The sequence below is a fragment of the Poecilia formosa genome, unplaced genomic scaffold, assembly GCF_000485575.1.
Source record: "Poecilia formosa unplaced genomic scaffold, Poecilia_formosa-5.1.2 Scaffold306, whole genome shotgun sequence".
Taxonomy (NCBI): domain Eukaryota; kingdom Metazoa; phylum Chordata; class Actinopteri; order Cyprinodontiformes; family Poeciliidae; genus Poecilia; species Poecilia formosa.
The window spans coordinates 231,240-251,885 of NW_006800245.1; the positions used below are offsets into that span (position 1 = coordinate 231,240).

At 37.8% G+C, this 20,646-nt stretch overlaps 2 protein-coding genes across 8 annotated transcripts in view; both read left to right on the forward strand.

Annotated features, from left to right (window-relative positions):
• The window catches only part of zdhhc11 (zDHHC palmitoyltransferase 11), a 9,180-nt gene extending 7,263 nt beyond the window's left edge, over window positions 1-1,917 (forward strand). For all 3 annotated transcript variants that reach the window (XM_007572664.2, XM_007572663.2, XM_016660988.1), the window contains exon 11: window positions 637-1,917. In XM_007572664.2, coding sequence (XP_007572726.1) covers window positions 637-776 — 140 coding nt within the window. In that variant the 3' untranslated portion in view covers window positions 777-1,917. The remainder of the gene's footprint in view (window positions 1-636) is intronic.
• A 555-nt stretch (window positions 1,918-2,472) lies between these two features.
• tppp (tubulin polymerization promoting protein) lies at window positions 2,473-20,306 on the forward strand. Of its 5 annotated transcripts, none has more exons than XM_007572666.2 (5): window positions 2,473-2,843; window positions 14,039-14,119; window positions 14,722-15,057; window positions 18,432-18,585; window positions 18,671-20,306. In XM_007572666.2, the coding sequence occupies exons 2-5, from the start codon at window positions 14,106-14,108 to the stop codon at window positions 18,878-18,880; spliced, it is 714 nt and encodes a 237-aa protein (XP_007572728.1). In that variant the 5' UTR covers window positions 2,473-2,843; window positions 14,039-14,105; the 3' UTR covers window positions 18,881-20,306. The 5 variants fall into 5 exon arrangements, with proteins under 5 accessions (XP_007572728.1, XP_016516476.1, XP_007572727.1 ...); XM_016660990.1 differs by lacking the exon at window positions 2,473-2,843 and adding an exon at window positions 10,549-10,780; XM_007572665.2 differs by lacking the exon at window positions 2,473-2,843 and adding an exon at window positions 10,796-10,971.
• Window positions 20,307-20,646: the final 340 nt, after the last annotated feature.

The window sequence follows — 20,646 nt, forward strand, 5'->3', positions numbered from 1 at the left end:
GTGCCTGCCTCATCAGTTATGTCCCTGCCTCAGTTATGTGCCTGCCTCATCAGTTATGTGCCTGCCTCATCAGTTATGTGCCTGCCTCATCAGTTATGTGCCTGCCTCATTAGTTATGTGCCTGCCTCAAAGACCTTCTTTGAATATCATTTAGCTCCATTTTCCTTCACAGCAACTCTTGCTATCCCTACTGTCTGTGTTAAAAGAAAAACCATCACCAGAGTATGATGCTGCCACCACCGTGTTTCAGCTCTCCTGCTGTGTTCTTTGGTCTTCATGATGCGTTTTGTTCAACTAATTTTCTCAGAAACCTCCCTCTGAGGCCTTCACAGAACAGCTGGATTTGTAGTGAAAATAAATTACATTTTGGTCGACTCTGTTGACCAATCAGTTGTCTTTTTAGGGTGGTTGGTTGCATTACACTGAATTAAGGGTAGCAGAGTAAAGAGATGTGAATACAACTGCAAGGCACTGTGTTTTCCCATTAAGCACTGATGCAAAATTAATTAAATATCTATGCCATTTCTTTTTCTATTTGCTAAGTATGAAGGTTAATTCTATATTAAGCACAATATTGTAGAAAAAAAATTTTTTCTACATTTTCTTACTACATTTTTTTCTCTCTTTGTCATTAAGGGCCGATATCAATGAGCGTCATCATGAGTCCGAAGCCTGACAGACATGAGGAAGATCAGGGAACCAGTGAAAAGTTCACTCCTGAGGCACAGGACCCTCTGGGCTGCTCAGTTATGGCTCAGGATCCTACATCTCAGTGACCGTCTGAAAAGAGATGGGAGCTGATGCCATCAGGAACAAGTTGCTGCTTGGGTCAGAATTATTGGTACATTAACACTGTAACCCTAAATTGATAGTTATTTTCAGAAATAATTGAAACGTGTTTGATTTAGTGTAATCACGGTAGATAAATAGATTATAGAGGCAGACTTTGTTCGGCTTTTTACACATCACAATGGTTTGATATTGGACTTCTCGTATTTTGTATCAATCTTCTTATGTCATTTTGGTCTAAGGCAGATTTGGGAGATATTTATGTTGGTATTAAGGACTGGAATATTTTTAATCAGTTAAGTTCCTCACTTCAGATTCAGTCACTTGATCAATTATTTAAGAACTTCTTTAGCTGAAGCCCAAGCCACTCAGTCCTGAAGAAGTTCTAAATCTTCAAATGCTAGTTGATTATTGGTTAAAGTTTTTGGAAGCAGGAGTCTTACATTTTTATATCTGTGGGCAGATGTCTCTTGTAGCCCTTCTGGTTCTGTATATGCAGCTCAGGCTATCAACCCAAACCATCAATCCAAATTTCTCCAGCAGTTTCTTTTTTCTTCCATCATAAACACTAAACCCATCTGCACAATAAAATTGAAATCTAAATGTTTATCTTGTAATCTCTTAGCCCGCTGTTAATTTGAGGAACAGCGAAGTAAGGTATCTTCTGCTTGTTTTGTGTCATTTTTTTTTAATGACAGTTCAATTTTGCACAAAGTTAGTTGAATTGTTCCTTTTCTGAATGTTTTCAAACACAAAGGGTTACATTTTAGGGATACCAATAATTCTTCCCTACTTTGAAAATATGCTTCATGAAACTGAAGCACCACATTTATTTTTCTGTATGTCGATGAAGAGTGTTTTGGAGCTGAAACCACAGTTGCTAAACAGATTGGATGTGGGGGAGAGGGGTTGTTTTGTTTTATTGTTTAATTTCTCAAAGGATATTTTGTATGATTTAACGTCTATCTATTTTTATTTCTCGCATTGTAATTTTTTTTTCCCTCAAGTTTTTCTTAAAATATTTAAAGCTTTGTTTGTACAGAAATTAAACGAACATCTTCTTATACTGTAACTTTGCTTTTATTACACACTCTTATTTAATTAAATATTTATTTTTAGCTATTTTTACCCCTGATGTGTGCTAATTGTTTGTCTGGTACACCTGAATTTCCCCGCTGAGGGCTTAGACAGGACAGCCTCTATTTTGTTTTATCGAAATCCACACGCACATCTGCGAGTTGACCACACGGAGGCGCGTTTGAATCAGATTGAACAGCCAATTATGTCACCCGTGATTACAGTCTGCTCGATCTGCTTTCATCATGATCAACCATGCCACCGCTCTGAAGTGTTTTCACCACTTCCTGCTGCATGCCTTTAAGATATGCATCTGATGTGAGGAAAGGAAAGAAAAAAACTGGAGATGCTTCACCATAAGGAGTGCAGGGATTACATAACCTCCATCCATGTCCAGCACATCACACTCTGATTGCGTAATAACCTCAGCGCACTGGACATCAAGAAAGCAAGGTTCAGAGGGCAAGTCTGTTAAGAGAAATGCTTCAGCCAATAGAAGAAATAGATGATGAAATATAAAGGCAGTCGCTGAGGAAAATTCCCTTTGGTCACCCACAGTTCAGAAATTAAATGAACTCCAACGAGGGTTCTGATAAATACTAAATTACTGCTGTGTGCCTACTGCTCTGTTAGCTTATTAGCAGAAATAAATGTAAATATAACTTGAATAAAGCTGTCTTTGACGTCCTCCTCCATTCATGTTTACGAGCGCTGCTCCGCTGTTTACCGTAGCAGCACAATTTCAACAACAACACGGAGGAAGGCGGAAAACGGCTCCTCGCGCACGGTGGCAGCCAATCAGCGGCCTGGTTTCTCTTCAGCATCTCGCAGGGGATTGAACCGTCGGGCAGATTTGAGAGCACGCAGCGGGGGAGGAAGGAGATCTGCGAGGAGGGCTCCCGATCGACGCGCAATATTATGATTTTCTGAAATCGACAGGGAGCGCTGAAGGATTACGTCATTGGGTGATCGAAACGGTACGATTAATTAAAACTTGTACTAATGCGTCTAGTTTTGGCTTACATGATTCATGCACGAATGCGAGTACAGCTGATTGCAGAGTCCTGCATGTCTCTTTTGACTCTGATTTTTAATTAGCCCTTTAAAGCTGCCATGTCATCTCGGTACTTTTTTTTTTTTTTTTGGGATTGCCAAGCTTCTATATGTGGCCCCACAATAACAAACGGATCACGTGGACTCTGTGTGAATCTGACATTTGCACATTTATGTAACATGTTTCTTTCTGAAAACGCGCTCAGATGCTCTTCAGTCTGCAGAATCTGCAGCCATATTCAGTAATGTAAACATGATGAGCTTACAGCCACAGTGAAGGGTCCTCTAGTAAACATTATTTACGTTTCTGAATGATACAGGGGCTTGTGTGCCGTAGCCTTTACATCAAGTTGCTGTTTTGTGTAGGTGGTTATATAATTATCCTTGAAAAAAAAAAGTTCCCCTCCCTCTTATATTAGCTTCCCGAAGAATGGAGGACAGGATGTTCTTGTGTTTATAGGGACCCCTGGTAAAAGTGTGCAAACAGCCTTTAAAACATACCCATCTTTTATAGCGGTATCATGAGCTCACTACAAAAATGTAGGAAAGTCTATTGTTTAGGCATAACTGTTTTCATAGAAATCCTTCGAGGCACAATTCCTGGTGCTCTTCTTAATATTTCATACAATTAAACAGCATCTAATCTTCTAAAACATTGTGCAAGTTTTAAGCATCATGAGAGAGAAGAATCTTTGACCGTCTCTTTAAATCCAACTCAATCCTGAGTTCTTGCTTAACCTCTCTTCTCTTTCACTAATGGTCTTTGGTGCATTCCCATGTGGATTTGTTTTTACGTTTTGAATCATTAATCCTGCAGGAAAAATGCAATAATCAGACAGTTTTATTTAAAATCTATAGTATTCCAAGTGACACCTGATATCAAACACCTAAAAAGGTTCCTCACACCTTTTTTTTTTTTAACAGGCCCACAGGATCACAAATCCTTCACTGTGCTCCACAGCAGACATGAGATGCCTCACACATTCAACCTAAGTTTTGCATTAAGCCCGCTTGGGAAGTTTGTTGCTGAAAAGTTCAATCTTGTTCTCATCTGACCAAAGTACATTGACATCCTTGTATAGCTTGGCAAATTTTTGCTTATTTTTGCAATAGTACCACAGAAGAAACTTTTTTTTTCTGGAATGCCTCCTTAGAAGCCTAATAAGTAGATCTAAAGGGTTTTATGGAGACACCGGGTCCCCAAAGATTCCACTTTTTTTTTTTTTTTTCCATATTTCACTGTGGAAACAAAAATTGTGACCAACCCCGTTTGTCACAGTTCAAGCTGTCAAACGTTCTCATTTATACATACGAACAGAGAAGACATTCCACTTTCTGACTGATCACACATACAGTACCTGAGTGGCAGGTTCTCTTGTCCTTCCTAGTTTGAAGAGTGGCTATGAGCAATGAGCCTCTGTGTCACATCATATTTACATTTCATGGAAACAGGATGATGATGTTTATTACTGTTGTTGCCTCATTCAGGACTGACTAAATGCTGCGGGCAGCTTGGTTCGGACCGTAGCTGATTCTTCTTAAATATCTGCGCTGTTTACAGACAGCTGCAAACATCATAGAAATGTTTACAGCTATCTGTAAACATATCAGCTGTGTAACTCAGCATAGTGCAGATTGCGCTCTATATGTAATTGCCGGAAACATTAATTGAAACAGGATGTAAAGAGTATGGAAAAATAACTGGTGGTGTTTGTGGAAAAAATTATTTTCGATGTTGATTTTTTTTTATTTCTTCACCAGAGACATCAAAATGGTACGGAAGCGCATTGCTATCACGCAGGAAAAAAATTTTTTCGATCGCTATCTCGTTATAACGAGATACGTAACTCGTTAAAACGACATACTATCACGTTATAACGAGATAGCGATCGAAAATTTTTTTTCCTGCGTGATAGCAATGCGCTTCCGTACGCTTCCGTAAAAATGAAAAGGTTGAATTCATAAGATTATGATACTTCATTAAAAGATATATTTATTTTAAGACTTTCTTCTCCTTTTTACCAGGGGAGTGCAATAAACGTGTCCACCGCCATACTGTGATCACATCATTATACTGCAAAACTGTTTGACAGCTAATTAATGACAGACCATTAATAGCTCATTGATCACATCTGTAACCAGATTTGGTTACAAATGTGATCAAAGTAAAAAGTCTGTTTTCTTCTTACTGCTTGCCTCTGCTGCCATATTCTCCCCAAAGGTTGAACTGGGTTTGCCTGAAATAAAGACATGGCGACTTGAGTTTGTCCCAGATTTCAGCACAGCTTAACATTGCGCTGGTTCAAGAGCCTCTGGGCTCTGTCACAACCAGTTAACCTCAGAGTGTACTGTAAATTATCTCATTTTTGTTGGTGATGGCTCAAATCCCACACATCTTTCTAGAATCAAGGGACTGTTCTCAGAATAAATAGGGACCATAGATCCCTATTTAATTGGAGGTGAAGGGGGAATTAGGAGAGTTTGAACTCCTAAGCAGCCAAAACCTTCTAACGTCCAGTCTGCTTTAATCAAAAATAACATGGGCTCTACTTAGAGCTGAGTCATGCTTCTCCCACCAGACTTTGCTTCATCTTAGCTGTGTTGGTGACACCTTTGTGTGTCTGATCATGCATCTTTTTTTTTTTCTTTATTAAAAATAAAACAATTGCAACAGAACCATTGTGCTTTCTCATATGCTGCCTGTGCTTCTCGGGATGCGGCTGCCAACAATAACTGCTGCAGTTTGTTTAAAACATCTCTATATCCCTCTGCCTGCCAAGATATTTGAGTCACCAAGCAGTTTGGATTACTGGAGAGACGAGGACTTGGAGACAGATTGTTGGTGATCTTAGACTTTGGGCTCAACTTTGTGATTTTTTTTTTTTGCTTTTACATGCTGTGTAGAAGCAGAGTGGAGATGGGACTGTCGTCAAACTGGGCATTGACTTGGAGACTGTATTTAGATTAAGTAAACCTTGTTTAATAAAGAGGCTGTGATTGTTGTGTCTTTTTGTTGAAGCATGCTTGCCGCTCCTGAGTGAGTCTGGTTGTATCATCGATTACGTAAGCATTCAAGAGAAACGGATAGAGGAGCGCAGATTACAAAGAACATCACTTGTCTGGATGTAAAGGTGAAGTAACAATGGAACACAAAAAGCTTTAAAAGGATAGTTCATGATTTTTGAAGTAAGGCTCCCTTAAAAATGGCATAGGCCACTAACCTCTGACCTCCAGCAGATAATCTCAACTGTCAGTTGAACCTGGAGGCTGAAATTAATGGCTAAACTGATAAGGGGCCAAGATTTCTGCTGTCTGTTAGTCAGTCCTTTTTCAGTCTTATCAATTTTGGCATTTTTTTATTTTATGAACCTTTAGTCCATAAAATAGACTAAATAACAACCATTGGTTGGTTATTTACAGACAGGCTGATAATTATTTACATGGGAAATGAAGGCAGGAGGCAGTGCAGCACCAATGATCTCTCTGTGTTAAACTTGTCCTGTGAGTCTCTTGGGTATCATTTCTTCTTGGGGAGAGTCTGCATAAGTGTTTGCTTTGTTTATGTTTTGTGTATGTTATTTGACTATATTTCACTTCTGCATGTTAAATTGAAAAAAAAAATATACAAATGAAGTAAAAAACAAACATGTCCAGTGAATGGTGCGTGTCTGGGTCGCAGTAGCTGATGGAATAAAGCTGTGTCAAAAATATTAGTATTACAACCATTCAAGTAAATGCTGCTTTATTCATTTTTTACACGTGCTGTTCTCAGTTTGTGGTTTATAAAGGAAATCCGGTTTATTCTTAATTTAATGTGTAAATGTGTAAAGTGTAAATCGTCATCCTCAACTGTTTTTCAATATGTAACACATAAGTAACAAGAATAAGCACAGAAGAGGTTTTGAAAAAGAAAGAACTACTGTGCTAGATGCAAAATAAATTTAAAGTCAGTGTCAACTCAAACTTGTTTGAAAAGATTTGTCGTCTTTTCATTATTTACACATCTTTTTCACACAAAGTTGGAAGATTCAAAGTAGATGTAAAAAAAAAAACAACCTTTGGATTTAGTAGATTATTTTAAGTAAACATGCTTATTATGCAGAAAATGATCACTTTTTGTCAATCTTGTTTTTACACATTGACACTGAGAGTTTTGTAAGTTGATGTTAGCTGGTGAGTTAGCCAGGCTATCTGCTCTTGTGGCTTAACACACGCATGCTGCTCTAGCCCGTGTGTGTCGACTGTAATTTCAAGCAAGAAATACCCTAAAAACAGCAACAGGTGGTGCTTCTTTAGTTTCCATGCCTCGACTTTATAAACATTTCACTGTGTAGGAGTGACTGCAGTGTGTGCCAGAAAAGGTAAGGGAGGGGTACTGAGGTTTTACTTCACTCCACATAGCCGGACAAGACTCCAGTCACTCTTGCGTTTTATTAAAATAACTTTTAACAGCGTAAATGGAGGAATATTTTTGTGATTTTGAGAGCATAACTTTTCAATTTATTTTTTGGAATACGTTCTTACCAACCCATCCCTATTTCTCAAATGTTTAACATAACCAGTTAAAACCTGGACACATCTGGCCTAGTCCTGTAAGTTAAACCTGTTTCAGTTTGCAGCCGTGAACGTCTGATAAGGTCACATTCCAGAGCATCTGCCTGGGAAGGATGCTGGTCTGGACAGAAAACAGATGGGATCTCTGCATGCCCACTCACTGTGGCGCCCTGGCGGAGGTGTACACTGTCCTCCTGCTCAACCACTCGCACACATCACTTTGACAACGGTGACATCACTTCGTGAGCCAAATACCATCTGCCAAATTAGCAGCGCAGTCTTTTCTCTTTGGTACCGATGTATTTCAGTCTGTGTGTTTCGTTTACCTTTTCGAGCAAATCCAGTGTTTTTTTTGTGTGTGTTTTTTTTTTTTTGTTTTGGTTATGGCACGCCCATTGTTGCTATGAATAGAAGCAGTTCAAATTGGGTCAGTTTATTGTTAAAGCATTCATCTGTGCAGTGGAGGGCCAGAAGGCAAGCGTATGTAAGCATGCTGTCATCCAGTCGCAGATTTGTCTCTGGAGATCTGCCTCTAACCAAATGGCAGCTCGCGTGTTTGGGGCAAATTGGAGCAGAAAACATGGCACAGTCGTAAAATGATCATTGTGCTGATCAAGTTTCAGTGAAACGATGCGGTCCCATAAAAAAAAAGATATGTTGGATTGCCATCTCTTTTTCTTTTAAATGGTTCAAAATGACTGTCTGCCCTTAATGTTAATGGTGACTCTTTCATGTGTTCAGAATGGTGTTGTTTAAGGAGGAGAGCACTCAAGCAGCTGAATTGACTGACAATAAATTGGAGGAGTGGAGTGAAAAGACTTCTTTGTTTTCCAGAGTCTCAGTCACTGTTAGACCAGCTCATGCAAACACACAATGTGCTCTGAAGACTAAATTATGTTAATTTAGTATCCACTCTAAATTAATAATTGAATACTGATGGAACTCAGTGGACACACAATGTTTGAACTGTAACCTCACTGCTGCTTGAATAACTCAGAAGACTCTGAAAGTTTGGAATATTTAAGAGTTTTTTTTTTGGGCTTAGGCTTTTCCTTTTTTCTTCTTTTTTTTTTAGGCTGTTCATGGCATTTTGTTCCCAGTACGGATTTGCAGAGTTGTGAAGTTCAAAGTTTTAAACAAATGTTTCAAATTCTGAAACCTGCTAAAAAAAAAAGCTTTATTGACACTTCTCTCTGTTTCTACATTTTTATTAAACGTACAAGTGATTTTAGTTGTGCACAGACTTTAGCAGACATCATGAGTGTCACAACCATTCAATTTTCAGGGTGAAAGGATGGCACAACATACAGTTTATAAATATTTAGATATATTAATTTGGAACGCAAGTTTGATTCTGTGGATTTTCTAGAACCAGAATTATATTCATACACTCACACTGATATATTAAAGGTATATTAGCAAGGTGCTAAAACAAAGTACGCTTTTGTAGCCATTAACAAGATCATAATGCTGGCTTGATATTTAAACAACTTTCTATGGTTGGCTTCTTAGTTTTTCTATGAACTCTACCAACGCTGCCAGGAAGAAGGACTATCCGACTGTTGTTTTTAAAACCACTGCATTTGTATGTTGGATTATCATCAGTGTACCATAAAAGGACTGGTGAAAAATCAGCCTGAAAAGCCAATTTAAAATGAATATATTCTGAGGATTCACAGGGGAACTAGAGCAATGACAGAAAACACATTCGGTGTAAAAGTACGATCATGGCTTTATGTCTGCATTTTTGTCCAAGTTATTTATACAGCTTGGTTGCAAAACCTTAAAGCTGAAGGGATAGGTTCATTGCGTCTAATCTATGTGAATCAGTTAACCTTTAATATTTGTGATTAAGTTAATTAACTGGAAAAAAAACAAAACAACAACAGCACACTGATTTGCTCACACTGGCAATAAACATGGTATTTAATAATACTGTTGCATGATATTCTCATCTTTTTTCTCCAGTCACATACATCACTGCATGTCATGTAAGAATTAAACATTTAGCTGGAAAATATTTTTTCACCCGTGGATGTGTTTTACACTTGCAAACTGATTATCCTTAAAGAATATTCGTGGTTTTTACTTCCAACTTCACAATTATTCATTCTGACCTGTGCCCTGATTACATCAGAACTAATAATTGTATTTGCGTCCTCTGGGCATCATCCAAAAACATCTAGTTCACAAGTAAACTGCTCGTATTGTTATCGGAGCCCCCGTCACTGCACGCTTCTTTCCTACAACTCGGTTACGTCCCAATTATTTACCGATCTCATGGTTTTGTCTAATACCTCTTATGTTCTCTATGACCACAGTTCCTTTATTACATTGATATTTTTCCTCGCATGATGTCATCCTCTTTCTTTATTACTCATGTTACCATCTTCATCCTCATGTTCAGGATGGATTCTCTCTGTGGGTCATGAAAGACCAAGTTGGAGAAAGAGAGTTAGTCTTTTTTTAATTTTTTAAAAAATAAATTAAAGTGCTTTATATATAAGCAAGTAGATCATGTTAAACAAATTTATGTTCAATTTTGGGGTGTTTTTATTGAAGGTAAAATGTGGAATCGTTCCTGCAAAGATGCAATGTTTAAATCCTGATTCACAAAGCACTTATTTAAATACTGGCTCAATCTATCCAGTCATTTTCTGTTTTTGAAACTCATAGGCAGACCTGCAGAAAGGAAATGAGTATAATGGTGACAGATGGATAACATGTCACAAGGGTTGAAGAGCCAATAAGCAGACTGTAAAATTAATTAGGATTTAAGCTGCCTAGTAAACGTAATTTGGTAACTTTGCAGTTTGATTGAATGTGTTTGCTTTGTAGCTGCAGCAGGATTTCTAGGTTTCTTCGTATGAATTTTATTTTGTTCTGTGTTTCAGAGCCGTCACATTGAGGCCTTAGGGACCTCTATCTCATTTGTCTTGGCACAAGTGTTGGATGACATATGACAGAAAGCTCTGCCGTCAATAGTGTTGCTCTGCGATGTCACCATGCGTATGTGTTCAGAAATGGGCATGGGGTCAGACCGAGCAGCCACTAGCGCCGGACAATGGGTTCCTAGTGTCCATAGCTATAAATGCCATTATTCATACACATTAATAATCTCTTCTGTTTTCTCTTATAATGAGTGGCTTAATATAATGGCATTATGCGCTGTTAGTGTGTGGCAGTTGAAAACGTGAACTTTTCTGAGTATTTAAGTATCATGTGTACTTAGTGAGGTCACAGTTGAGACTGTGGGTCATTTGGTCACGGAGACAAAGCCCTTCGCTTTTGCCACGGCCTCCCAGGGGTGAGTGAACGCTCTTTACCGGCGACTTAGGGGAGCAGATGGTTTAATCCACAGAAAAGTTGCTCTTTCTCTGGATTGCATGCTGGATTTATCTTTTTTACTAGTGATTGTGAGTAGGCTATTTTAGTGGCTTTCGGGTCAAACCTTCATTTCTTTAAGGATGCTGAGCTGAGTATGGGAGCAGCAGAAAGGTGAGCAGAAACCCGTCAACTGCGATTAGAATATTATGATATTTTCCTATAAATGTGCTGCAGGCAGGACTGCATTACTTTCACACTCTGTGTTTCTTTTTACCACCTTGTACGAGTATTAATAGCTGACTTAAGGAGGAGTGAGGCTGCTGCTCTTTTATTTATACATGCAAATCAGGTTTAGAGAGAAACCACTCAGCTCAGACTGTGTGAAGTCATCCTGAGGAAAATAGAGAAAATAAGTCACAGCACAGCAAACCAATGCCAAATAGGAATATTATACTAAGGCTTTGACTAGGTAACAAATAATTTCAATGTCAACCTTAATCGTCTTTATTTGGAGGCTGTTGAAGTTAACACATTTGTTCCACTTTGATTTTTGGATGTTTCTCTGCACATTGGTGTACATTACATATTCAGATCAGAATCACTTTAAAAATCATGATTGTTGCAAAAAAAAAAGACTGGGAGGCTGCTTCATAAAATTTGGTTGTTTTCAAACTGCTTGTCTCTTTCCGTTACTATGATGTAATACCTTGAACTGCACGTCTTAAAATATTAAGCTGCTCGTTTTTGTTTGTTATAACCAAAAATGGAGCCTCTCCACTTTGTTGCAAACCCAGCTGGGTACATTTTGAGATGCATGATCAGGCTTTTGCTCACCAGTCCTAACTTCTTGTTCTCTTTCTGGTCTAACCTGCAAAATTCTATTTTGACCAATTTAGAGTTTTTTTGTTTTTTGTTTTTAAGTTTTCTTAATGGAAGTACCAATTTTGAATCCAATAGAAAAATAGATAAATTCCAGATTTACTCAAACAAGGTCCTTCACTGTACTTCAAATTCTCCTCTGTGGGTTTAACTGCTGATGTGTTTATAGACATGAAATAGCGGGAATTCTTAATTTGGCATGTGGCATTCTGATCACTGATTAGAGACACTATTAATGGTTTTGTACAAAAACGTAAAAACAGACAAATAGACAGAAGGCAATGCATTATCTAAAATGGTTGTAGCTCTATCAACTTGTTTCTGGAGTTTTATCCGAGATGACACTTGCAGCTCCACTGCTCAATTATACGCATATTGTGTTCCTACTAATGAAGTTTCCATATGGAGCAGTTTGTTCAAGAGTTAGGCTGAAGCTAACATTGTTCGTCTCTGATCTTTTGGTGTAGCTCCGGCCTCCGGTCTATCGTGTGGAGACAAAACCCACAGAAAAATGTTCTGCTTCATACCACTTTGCTTTGAATCTCTTTACAATTTAATAACTAGTGTCTGAGCTGTGGTCAGACTCAACAACAGCTGCTTAGGCATACTGAGCACAGCACTCAGAGCAAGACACCTGACAGAAAACTATAATCGCCAATACGGCCTATCTTCTCCACAGTGAAAGACATTTTAATCAACAAAAACTTTCAGATTCTTCGCGCAAACCTAGAAACATTTGCAAGCCGTACAGAAGAAACAGGCTTTTTTTTCTTAAAAACTGATTGTGCCCACATGGTTTGCTGGCTAACACTTTGGGTGTCACTCTCATAAAATCAGCCCCAAAAGCAGGTAGTGAGAGCTGAGTCTAGTTAGGACTCATGTTGGACCCATTTCAGCTCATTTTTCATTGTACTTAATTGTGTAAATGGGATGCCATTCTGTCAAATACTGTAAATTAGCTTGTAGTGTAAATATGCTATATTAATAAGTTGCTAAATAAGTTCACACTCAGCTAATTGTATGACTAATTTCAAAGCCATGCAAAGTAGTGCTAAAAAAAAGTTGAGTTTTAAATTTGATTAGAGTGTGACATCTCGACTACAAACGATCTTTGCCATATTATATTTGTAGAAACATGACCGAGTGAGCGCTCTTAGGAGCAAACTATCTCTTACTTATTTTTCCTCTGTAACCTTGTCAACAAGAATTTGGGCAGTTAGAAGAAAGCAAACTGCTCACGAGTACTCTTTATGTACTTTATACACTTTGTACCTTGTAAAAATGTCGTCTTTGTAAGTATTTACGTGTTTGGATGACACTCAAACATCTATTGTTTTTTTCTGTGGTTGATAAAATGTAGAGCAGAGTACATAATCTTTGAGTGTAGCATTTATTCTTACTTGTGGAATTGACAGCACGTTGAAGTATCTCTGTTACTTTCATTGCGATTTTTATTTATTTATTTAGTTTTGTTTTTTTTTTTGGAAAATCTGCCTTTTGGATGCTGGATTGTTATTTGCTATTACCTTTTATAGTTTGCACATTTGTTATGATGCGTAACCATAGCAACAAGGTAGTTTACAACAGCAGCTGATTAATTAAGGCAGCAAAAGCTGGAAGAGCATCAGTAAGTTTTTGTCCATATTATTCACCAAGCGAGTTCACCAGTGTTATTTAGTAATGCATGCGAAGTCATCATTTTTCGTTGTTACCAAGCACAACATCCCAATGCATTTGTAGCAGTATCTAATGATTTTTAATTACACTTCACCCTATGTTACACTGCCATCGCTTCAACAGTTTAACAGCCGCTCTGCCACAGAAAGCAATACACTGGATTTGTATTCCACAAATGTCAAAGATTCATATATCTCCAAAGCAAGACCTCCTCTTGGAAAATCAGATCACAGCATTGTTTTCTCCACTCAGAATATAAACCCCTTGTTCAGAGACAACCTTTTAAAAATAAAAAGGACTGTGAGAAAGTGGTCACAGGAAGCTCAAGAAGCTCTACAGGGTTGTTTTAAGGTAACGGATTGGATTGCTCTGTGCCACCGACATGAAGAAGACATTTATGGCATGACTGAGTGTGACTGATTATGTAAACGTCTGTGTGGACAACACAATTTCCACCAGAACAGTTAGATATTAAATAACAAACCTTGGGTGACCAGTCATCTGAAGGAACTGTTAAACAAGAAAAAAAAAGTCTTCAGCTTTCTTTATTAGCAAGATCTGAAGAATATTGTGTTTTTAAGTCTATTCTCCTTTCTGTTCTGGCCTCTGTTTTAACTCGTGTACTGTCGTAAATCACCTCCATCCTTATATTTTTTATATTTTCCTTTTTTTTTTTTTACAGCACAAGAAGAACACAAAAATCATCTAATACAAGCATTTCACAGAAGGACTCAAATTCCTATTCAACCATGGGAGACCAGAAGTAAGTTTCAGTAGTCATCTATTTAATCTAACATTATATTTTCCAATGACTTTCTCCTTTTGATTTAATCGCCCTTAAATTCTACAGATATTTGTTAATGAGTTTCATGTTGGTGCCAGAACTTATAAGGCATTTGTACACTCATCGTGAGTCTGGGAACACATCTGATGTTTCCAGCCCAGCAGGAAAATGTTGAAAACACCTTACAAATTGACAAGACCAAAAGCAAGTTGTGACTTGACCTCAGAGCATGATTGACTTTTTTTTCCCCCGCAGAACTGTTTGGACTTGCGCACAGCCATGCAGATATGGATTAGATCAGATCTACAGTTGAAACCAGAAGTTTACATTCACTGAATAAACAGACAATTTTTTTTTCTTAGTCTGTGGTTAAATCAGACCAAACTTTTCTTGTTTAAGCTTAGGTAGAATTACCATAAATATTTTTTCTCCAATCACATATTTTATTCACTGCTTGTTCTTATTTTATCTTACAAGTCAATGATCTGTTTTCAGAGGGGCTTTAGTAGACATAAATGAAAGATTTCCAGACGTACTTCTCATATTTACAGCGTGGCCAAACATACTTTTTCCGCCTGCAGAGACAACATAGACGACTTTAAAGTCCAGACAGCCAAGCACCCCAACATGAGCGCCGTCCCTCTACGGCCACACAGCGAACACTCTAAAGACCGAACATCCAAAAGGCTTTCGACGGAGTCTAATGGGACCAGTGATGGAGGTATGGGCTCGTCCACACCGGTGGAGATCACCGCTCTGGAAGAGTCCTTTCGACGCTTTGCCATCCACGGTGACACTCGCGCTACCGGCAAGGACATGCACGGCAAGAACTGGTCCAAACTCTGTAAAGACTGCGGTGTGATCGATGGGAAAAACGTCACCCTCACTGATGTTGACATCGTTTTCAGCAAAGTCAAGTAAGTAAGCCATACATCTCGCGTTAAAATGAAAGCATAATGCTATCAGTGCTCTTAAATGTGACTGTTTACTCTACAACTATCTATGCCAGATCTAAAAAAAAAAAAAAAAGTATACTACAATCAGGCATGTTTGTGCATTTATTTTTGGATTCAAATGCTTTTGAAGAACTGATTGCTCCAGATCAGGGTAAGATAAAATCACTGTGAGCTTATTATAGACCAAGAAAGCTCTCGGTCTTCATGAGGTACTAAATTATCACATCTGTTCATGTGTTCATTTAATTCAGACGAAGCTCTCCATCAGAAAGCAGCCAGAACTAAAGGCTGGATATGGCTCATCTTTTATCTCCTCAGGCTTTGTTGATTCATATTTTAACGTCTGATTTTACTGATGTAGAGTCGCTACAACAATGATTGTGACCTCAATATCGTTTGACAGCCAAAGAAAAGGGTTTTATCCGCACAGCTCTATCAAGTGCACAGGGTGCCCATAACTGATTTTTGTTGATAAACTGAACTATTACCAGGGTATTTTTTTTATTTGTCTTTAGCCATAAATATGCTATCGCTAACAGCGTATGTGCTAAATAATTTAGAGAATAAAGTTTACATTTAAACATGTACAGCACAGACAATTTAACTAAATCCTACAATATTTAAATTTGTTAATTAATTGTAAAGTTTCTGTTTTGCTGGTGTAGCAGTTTTGATGTCTATGGAGGTCCTTATTCAAATTGAAAAAGAAAAAAAAATTGTATCCTTATGTTTCATGTTAGTTAAATGTATTATTTAGTTATTAATAGAAATGTATGATATGAACTTAAAAGTTTGACATACAGTATTATTCTGAATAATATCAGAATAACACTAATTATTATGGTATTAGAGAGAATAATAAAAAAAAGTGATAATTTAAAATTAGTACTTAGAAACCCATTGCAGTCTTATTGATAACAGGCGGTACCTGAATATCACTGCAAAGCCTGTCAAACACAAATGCTGCTCATATAAAAAACAACTGCCCATCTATATAATAATAAAAAAATAATTTACAGATTATTCAATATTACTATACCAAGACACCGCATGCATTAACTAGTGCAGTTGTATCACTAAACAGCACAATATAGACTGTATTTCATTTTAATTCTTGATATGTCTGTTCTCAGAACCAACAGTGGAAAAAAATGGTAATAGTAACAACCCCAATACTACTATTAGTATTTTGGTAGTGAAAAAAAAAACATAATCCTAAAAACACCTGGCTTTTTAAAATGTATAATTGGACTGAGTACACATTATATACCTGGATAATCTTTCTTTTTTACTAAGAAATTAAAGAGATACATGTCAGACATGTAGCTTGATTGTGTGTTACTTTATTTTAGTCATTAATGTTTATTATATCCATGAAACGTAACCTTTGCCCTTCCTCACTGTTGCATCAAGTCAAAGCAATTTTTGTTGTTTTGAGACACCTGCAATGACACCATCTCCGTTGGCATGGGAATGATTTTCTTGGCAAGCACCAAAAAGGATCTAGTGGGTGACTGTGGAGTTTTGTTTACACCCTGATCTGTTGGCCAATACTGAGAAATGTGCCAACAACGTTCTGCAGAATCACTGCAGAAATGTAAGAAACTAAAAGCCGATTCTACGTATTTTTTTTAGGCTTGGTGGATTTGTGCTCTTTTGCATACATTAGGTCTTGCATGTAAATGTTGCATCTCAAATGCTGGGTATTATTCAGGTACACCCACCCACGGTATATTGTGAAGAATACTGAGATATGATCAGGAGATGTGTGTACAGTTCAGAGCTTCCCAGGTGAACAGAGGGGCTAAGTTTTGTGTAGTTTCTTAATCCAGGCATATCTGAGCAGGGGAAGAAGAGTCTCCATTCTTGATCTTTACACCATGAATTTATTTTTAACCTGCGTCAAAAGTTTATTTATTTCACATACACAACTAAACTCGCACTGGCTAATCGCAGTACGGCTCAGGGAATATGGCAGTGTGCTGCAAATGAAGGTCTGTCTGCTGTAGTTCAGGGGCAGAAAAACAGCATAAGCCATGGGTGACAAATAAATAATTCACAATTAATTAGCATCAGCATATGACAGGGGATTTATTTTCTAGGGTTTCTCATATTTTACATTTACACCCTATTGGGCCTGATACTGCTTGGGCCTTTTAATATGTTGCCTTTTTTATTGGAGAATATTTCAATTAAAAAAAATAAAAATAAAAAAAAAAATATATATATATATATATATATATATATAAAACCATTTGCCATTTCTTGTAAGAAACTGAGCATGTCAGCATGGTGAAACAGAAAAGAGAAAGAGAGACATGTTGCAGAAGCAGCAGCTGAAAGTCCAGCTTCCTCCCTGACCGTAGACGGCGTGAAACAGACGCACAGGATCAGATGTTCACCACCGAGCGATCTCCAAAACAAAACCACCACCGGGTCACCGAAAAAGTCCAACTGATAGTAAAACCCAAACATTTCTTGTTTGCTGTAGTTTGTTGCTATGACAGCACGGTTGCCTGGGGAGACCGTTGGCTTTATAGGCTGTTGTTTGGGTGATTTATCTCCACAGCAATGGCTGTTTGTGTTTGTGTTAGTGTTACTAAGGGCTTTTAACGTAGAAGTGAAACGGGCAAAAGGCGAGTTAAACAGCTGAAGTGCTCTCAGAGCAGCAATGATTGATGGCCTGTGATATTTTCAAGGTGTGATCTGTTACATGGGAATTCCACACCTTCACAGATACTTGGTCTTATTCTGCATGTTCAAGTGACTGTAAGGAGGTACAATAAGAGAGAACTAATGCAAACATCAAATCTTATGTCTTTTCCCCATCTTTTTAAATATTATATGTTGTGTTTAAATCCCAATAGGATACACTGAAGTTTTACAAAATTTAACCATTTAACTGTCTGAAATGGATTATAGCTACATGCATTTTAATAGGCTTGATGTTAATTATTTTAGATTTTCAATGTAATTAGACATTTAATGGACCCATTTGTTCTTAAAGGTGTCTTAGGATGGTTCATGTTGTGAGCCTGCAAGGTGATAAAAAAAAAATTGAACTGAGCCCTTTCAATCTGTTCTGAGAGGCCTGTTGATAAAGCAAGCTTCAAAAGCTGCGGTTTTGTCGGAGCATCTTCAGATGTTTGTTATTTGAGATATCACTCTACCTTTCTTCTCTCGTTTTGTTTCAAGATAACAGGAACGTCTCATTCGTTGGAAGCAAAAATACCAAAGACATTTACATAGTCATTTTTTGGGGTTTTATGCTCACATAGTTGCAAATATAGCTTCCCCAAACTTAAACTTGGTCTCCTTCTGCTCCATCTTTTCAGGAAGAAATCCTGTCGAACCATCACGTTCGAGGAATTCAAAGTGGCACTCGGAGAGCTGGCTCGGAAGAAATACAAAGAAAAGACTGGAGAGGATGCCGAGGCCGAGGTCTTCAAGCTGATTGAGGGGAAGGCGCCGGTCATTGCAGGAGTCACGGTAAGACTTCATCCGTCACAAAATTCACGTCGGTTTCACCGGCGATCGCCGTTGTGACTCGAACGTTGTGCAAACTGCTCCGCAGAGAGCTGTGGCCTCGCCCACGGTGAGCCGCCTCACAGACACCACCAAGTTCACGGGCTCGCACAAGGAGCGTTTCGACCAGACCGGCCGAGGGAAGGGGAAGGCCGGCCGGGTGGACCTCGTCGACACTTCGGGATACGTATCGGGATACAAACATCGAGGGACGTACGAAAAGAAAGTGAACAAACCCACCGATGGCCGACCCATGTGAAGGCAAAACATTTCCTCGACCGCTTAAGATGATTTTCTACAGAGTACTCCTAGAAAGCACAAAAGAATACAAGCTCATACATTTCCCAGCCCGTTTGTTTTTATGTGTACGTCTGTGTGTAAGAGAGATTTAAAGAAAAAAAAAAAAGAAAAAAAGAAAGATGGTTTTTAAACTATTCTCTTTGTGTGAGAACTGGAAAACTGTTTACATGTATTTTTACGAAGTCATCACCAGCTGGTACATTCCTGTCTGATAGCGAGTTACTGCCAAACACTGAGAAGAACCAATGAGAGGAACTGCTAGAGCCTCTTACGATAGGGCCCCTTAATATTTAACAAGCACAATGAACAGAGTGCCAAGAACAAAAACAGAACAGTTTGATTTAAAAACAAACAAAAAAAAAAAATTGCACTTTTTTTTATTTGAAATATTTCTATTACCCTGTCTGGTGAAAGAATGGTGTCGGGTTAAAGATGACCGGCACTCTTTCTTTCTGTTTGGCACAGATATAACTGCTGTTTGTTTCGAGAACTTTAATCCCTCATTTCATCTTCAGTGCTTTTTTTTCCCCCCCACCTGCACTTATCAATTCTGTGTTTAGGAAACCTGCTGTCCAGTTTTTAAGTTTCTTTCATAGACTCACTAAATAACGCAGAGATTCCTAAACCCATTTGAATAATGGAAACACATTATTCGTGTGCGTATTTTTTCAAGAAAATCTTGTAGGGAATGATTGCATCGGTCCAACTATCCTGGTTAGACGAAAAACATTACACCCTCAAAAAGATATCAAATTAAGTTATTTTTTTGTTTGCAAGAGTAAAATCTCACTTTAAGCAATTAAAAAAAAAAGTTATGCATCTAGCCTTTCTGGGTTTCTCTAATTTTGATAATTAGTCTACACATCTAAGACTAATGAAGTAAATTAGAGGCATTAAAATCTCTGGCACAACTTTTCTACTTTATAATTCATGAAGCGTAATAAAAGACCTGCCCTTTTAATAATGGTTTTTAAACATAATTATTCTTCTGATCTTTCGGTATTTAATTATACACAAACCAACATGCATTTTAGGCAGACGATCTTCCCCCACTTGCTAAGCTCAGTTTTACAAGATTGTATTTTCAACATTTTAGTTACGTTATCTCCTTATCAGATTTATACACAGTATCTCTAATATATTTGCTTTAAGGTTGTGTATATACTCTAAACAGTTTCTGCCAATTAGCCTAATTTAAGACACTGATTTTTACGTAGGTATTTAGTTTTTCTGTGTTGCTGTACTTCGTGCATTGTTGTGTATATTGCATTTGATTCAGAAGCATATAGATGACAGAGGTTTTTTTTTTTTTTCCCTCCTAAACTGCTGTGCCTGATGTGATTACAGACTACTGGTCAGACCTAAGTATTTTCTTGGTTAAAAAATAAATAAATAAATAAAATTAAGTATTGAAACTGTGGGATCATGATCAAACCTTGTATTTGCCTGCAATGACTGTATGTATTTGTACTTGTACAAAGTAAGCTGTCCTCTAATGCTACCCTATTTGTCTGTACCTTTTATTTGTGGAAGCTACTGTCATCTGAGGCACGGTAATTACCTGATGAAAGCAGGGGTTTAATGTTTACTTACATACTCTACCAGATCCAAGGGAAAACTGCATACAACAATTTTTTTGTAAAATATTTTTCCAACATAACAGTATTGTGTGTGACACACTACCTGTAGCCTCAGCTGATGAAGAATCATGCATCGAGTGCGAAA

Excerpts from the sequence above, each read along its gene's own strand:
- tppp (XM_007572665.2), top strand. Across the intron at positions 15,058-18,431 it reads ATCGTTTTCAGCAAAGTCAA|GAAGAAATCCTGTCGAACCA; the intron begins GTAAGTAAGCCA and ends CCATCTTTTCAG. Across the intron at positions 18,586-18,670 it reads CGGTCATTGCAGGAGTCACG|AGAGCTGTGGCCTCGCCCAC; the intron begins GTAAGACTTCAT and ends ACTGCTCCGCAG.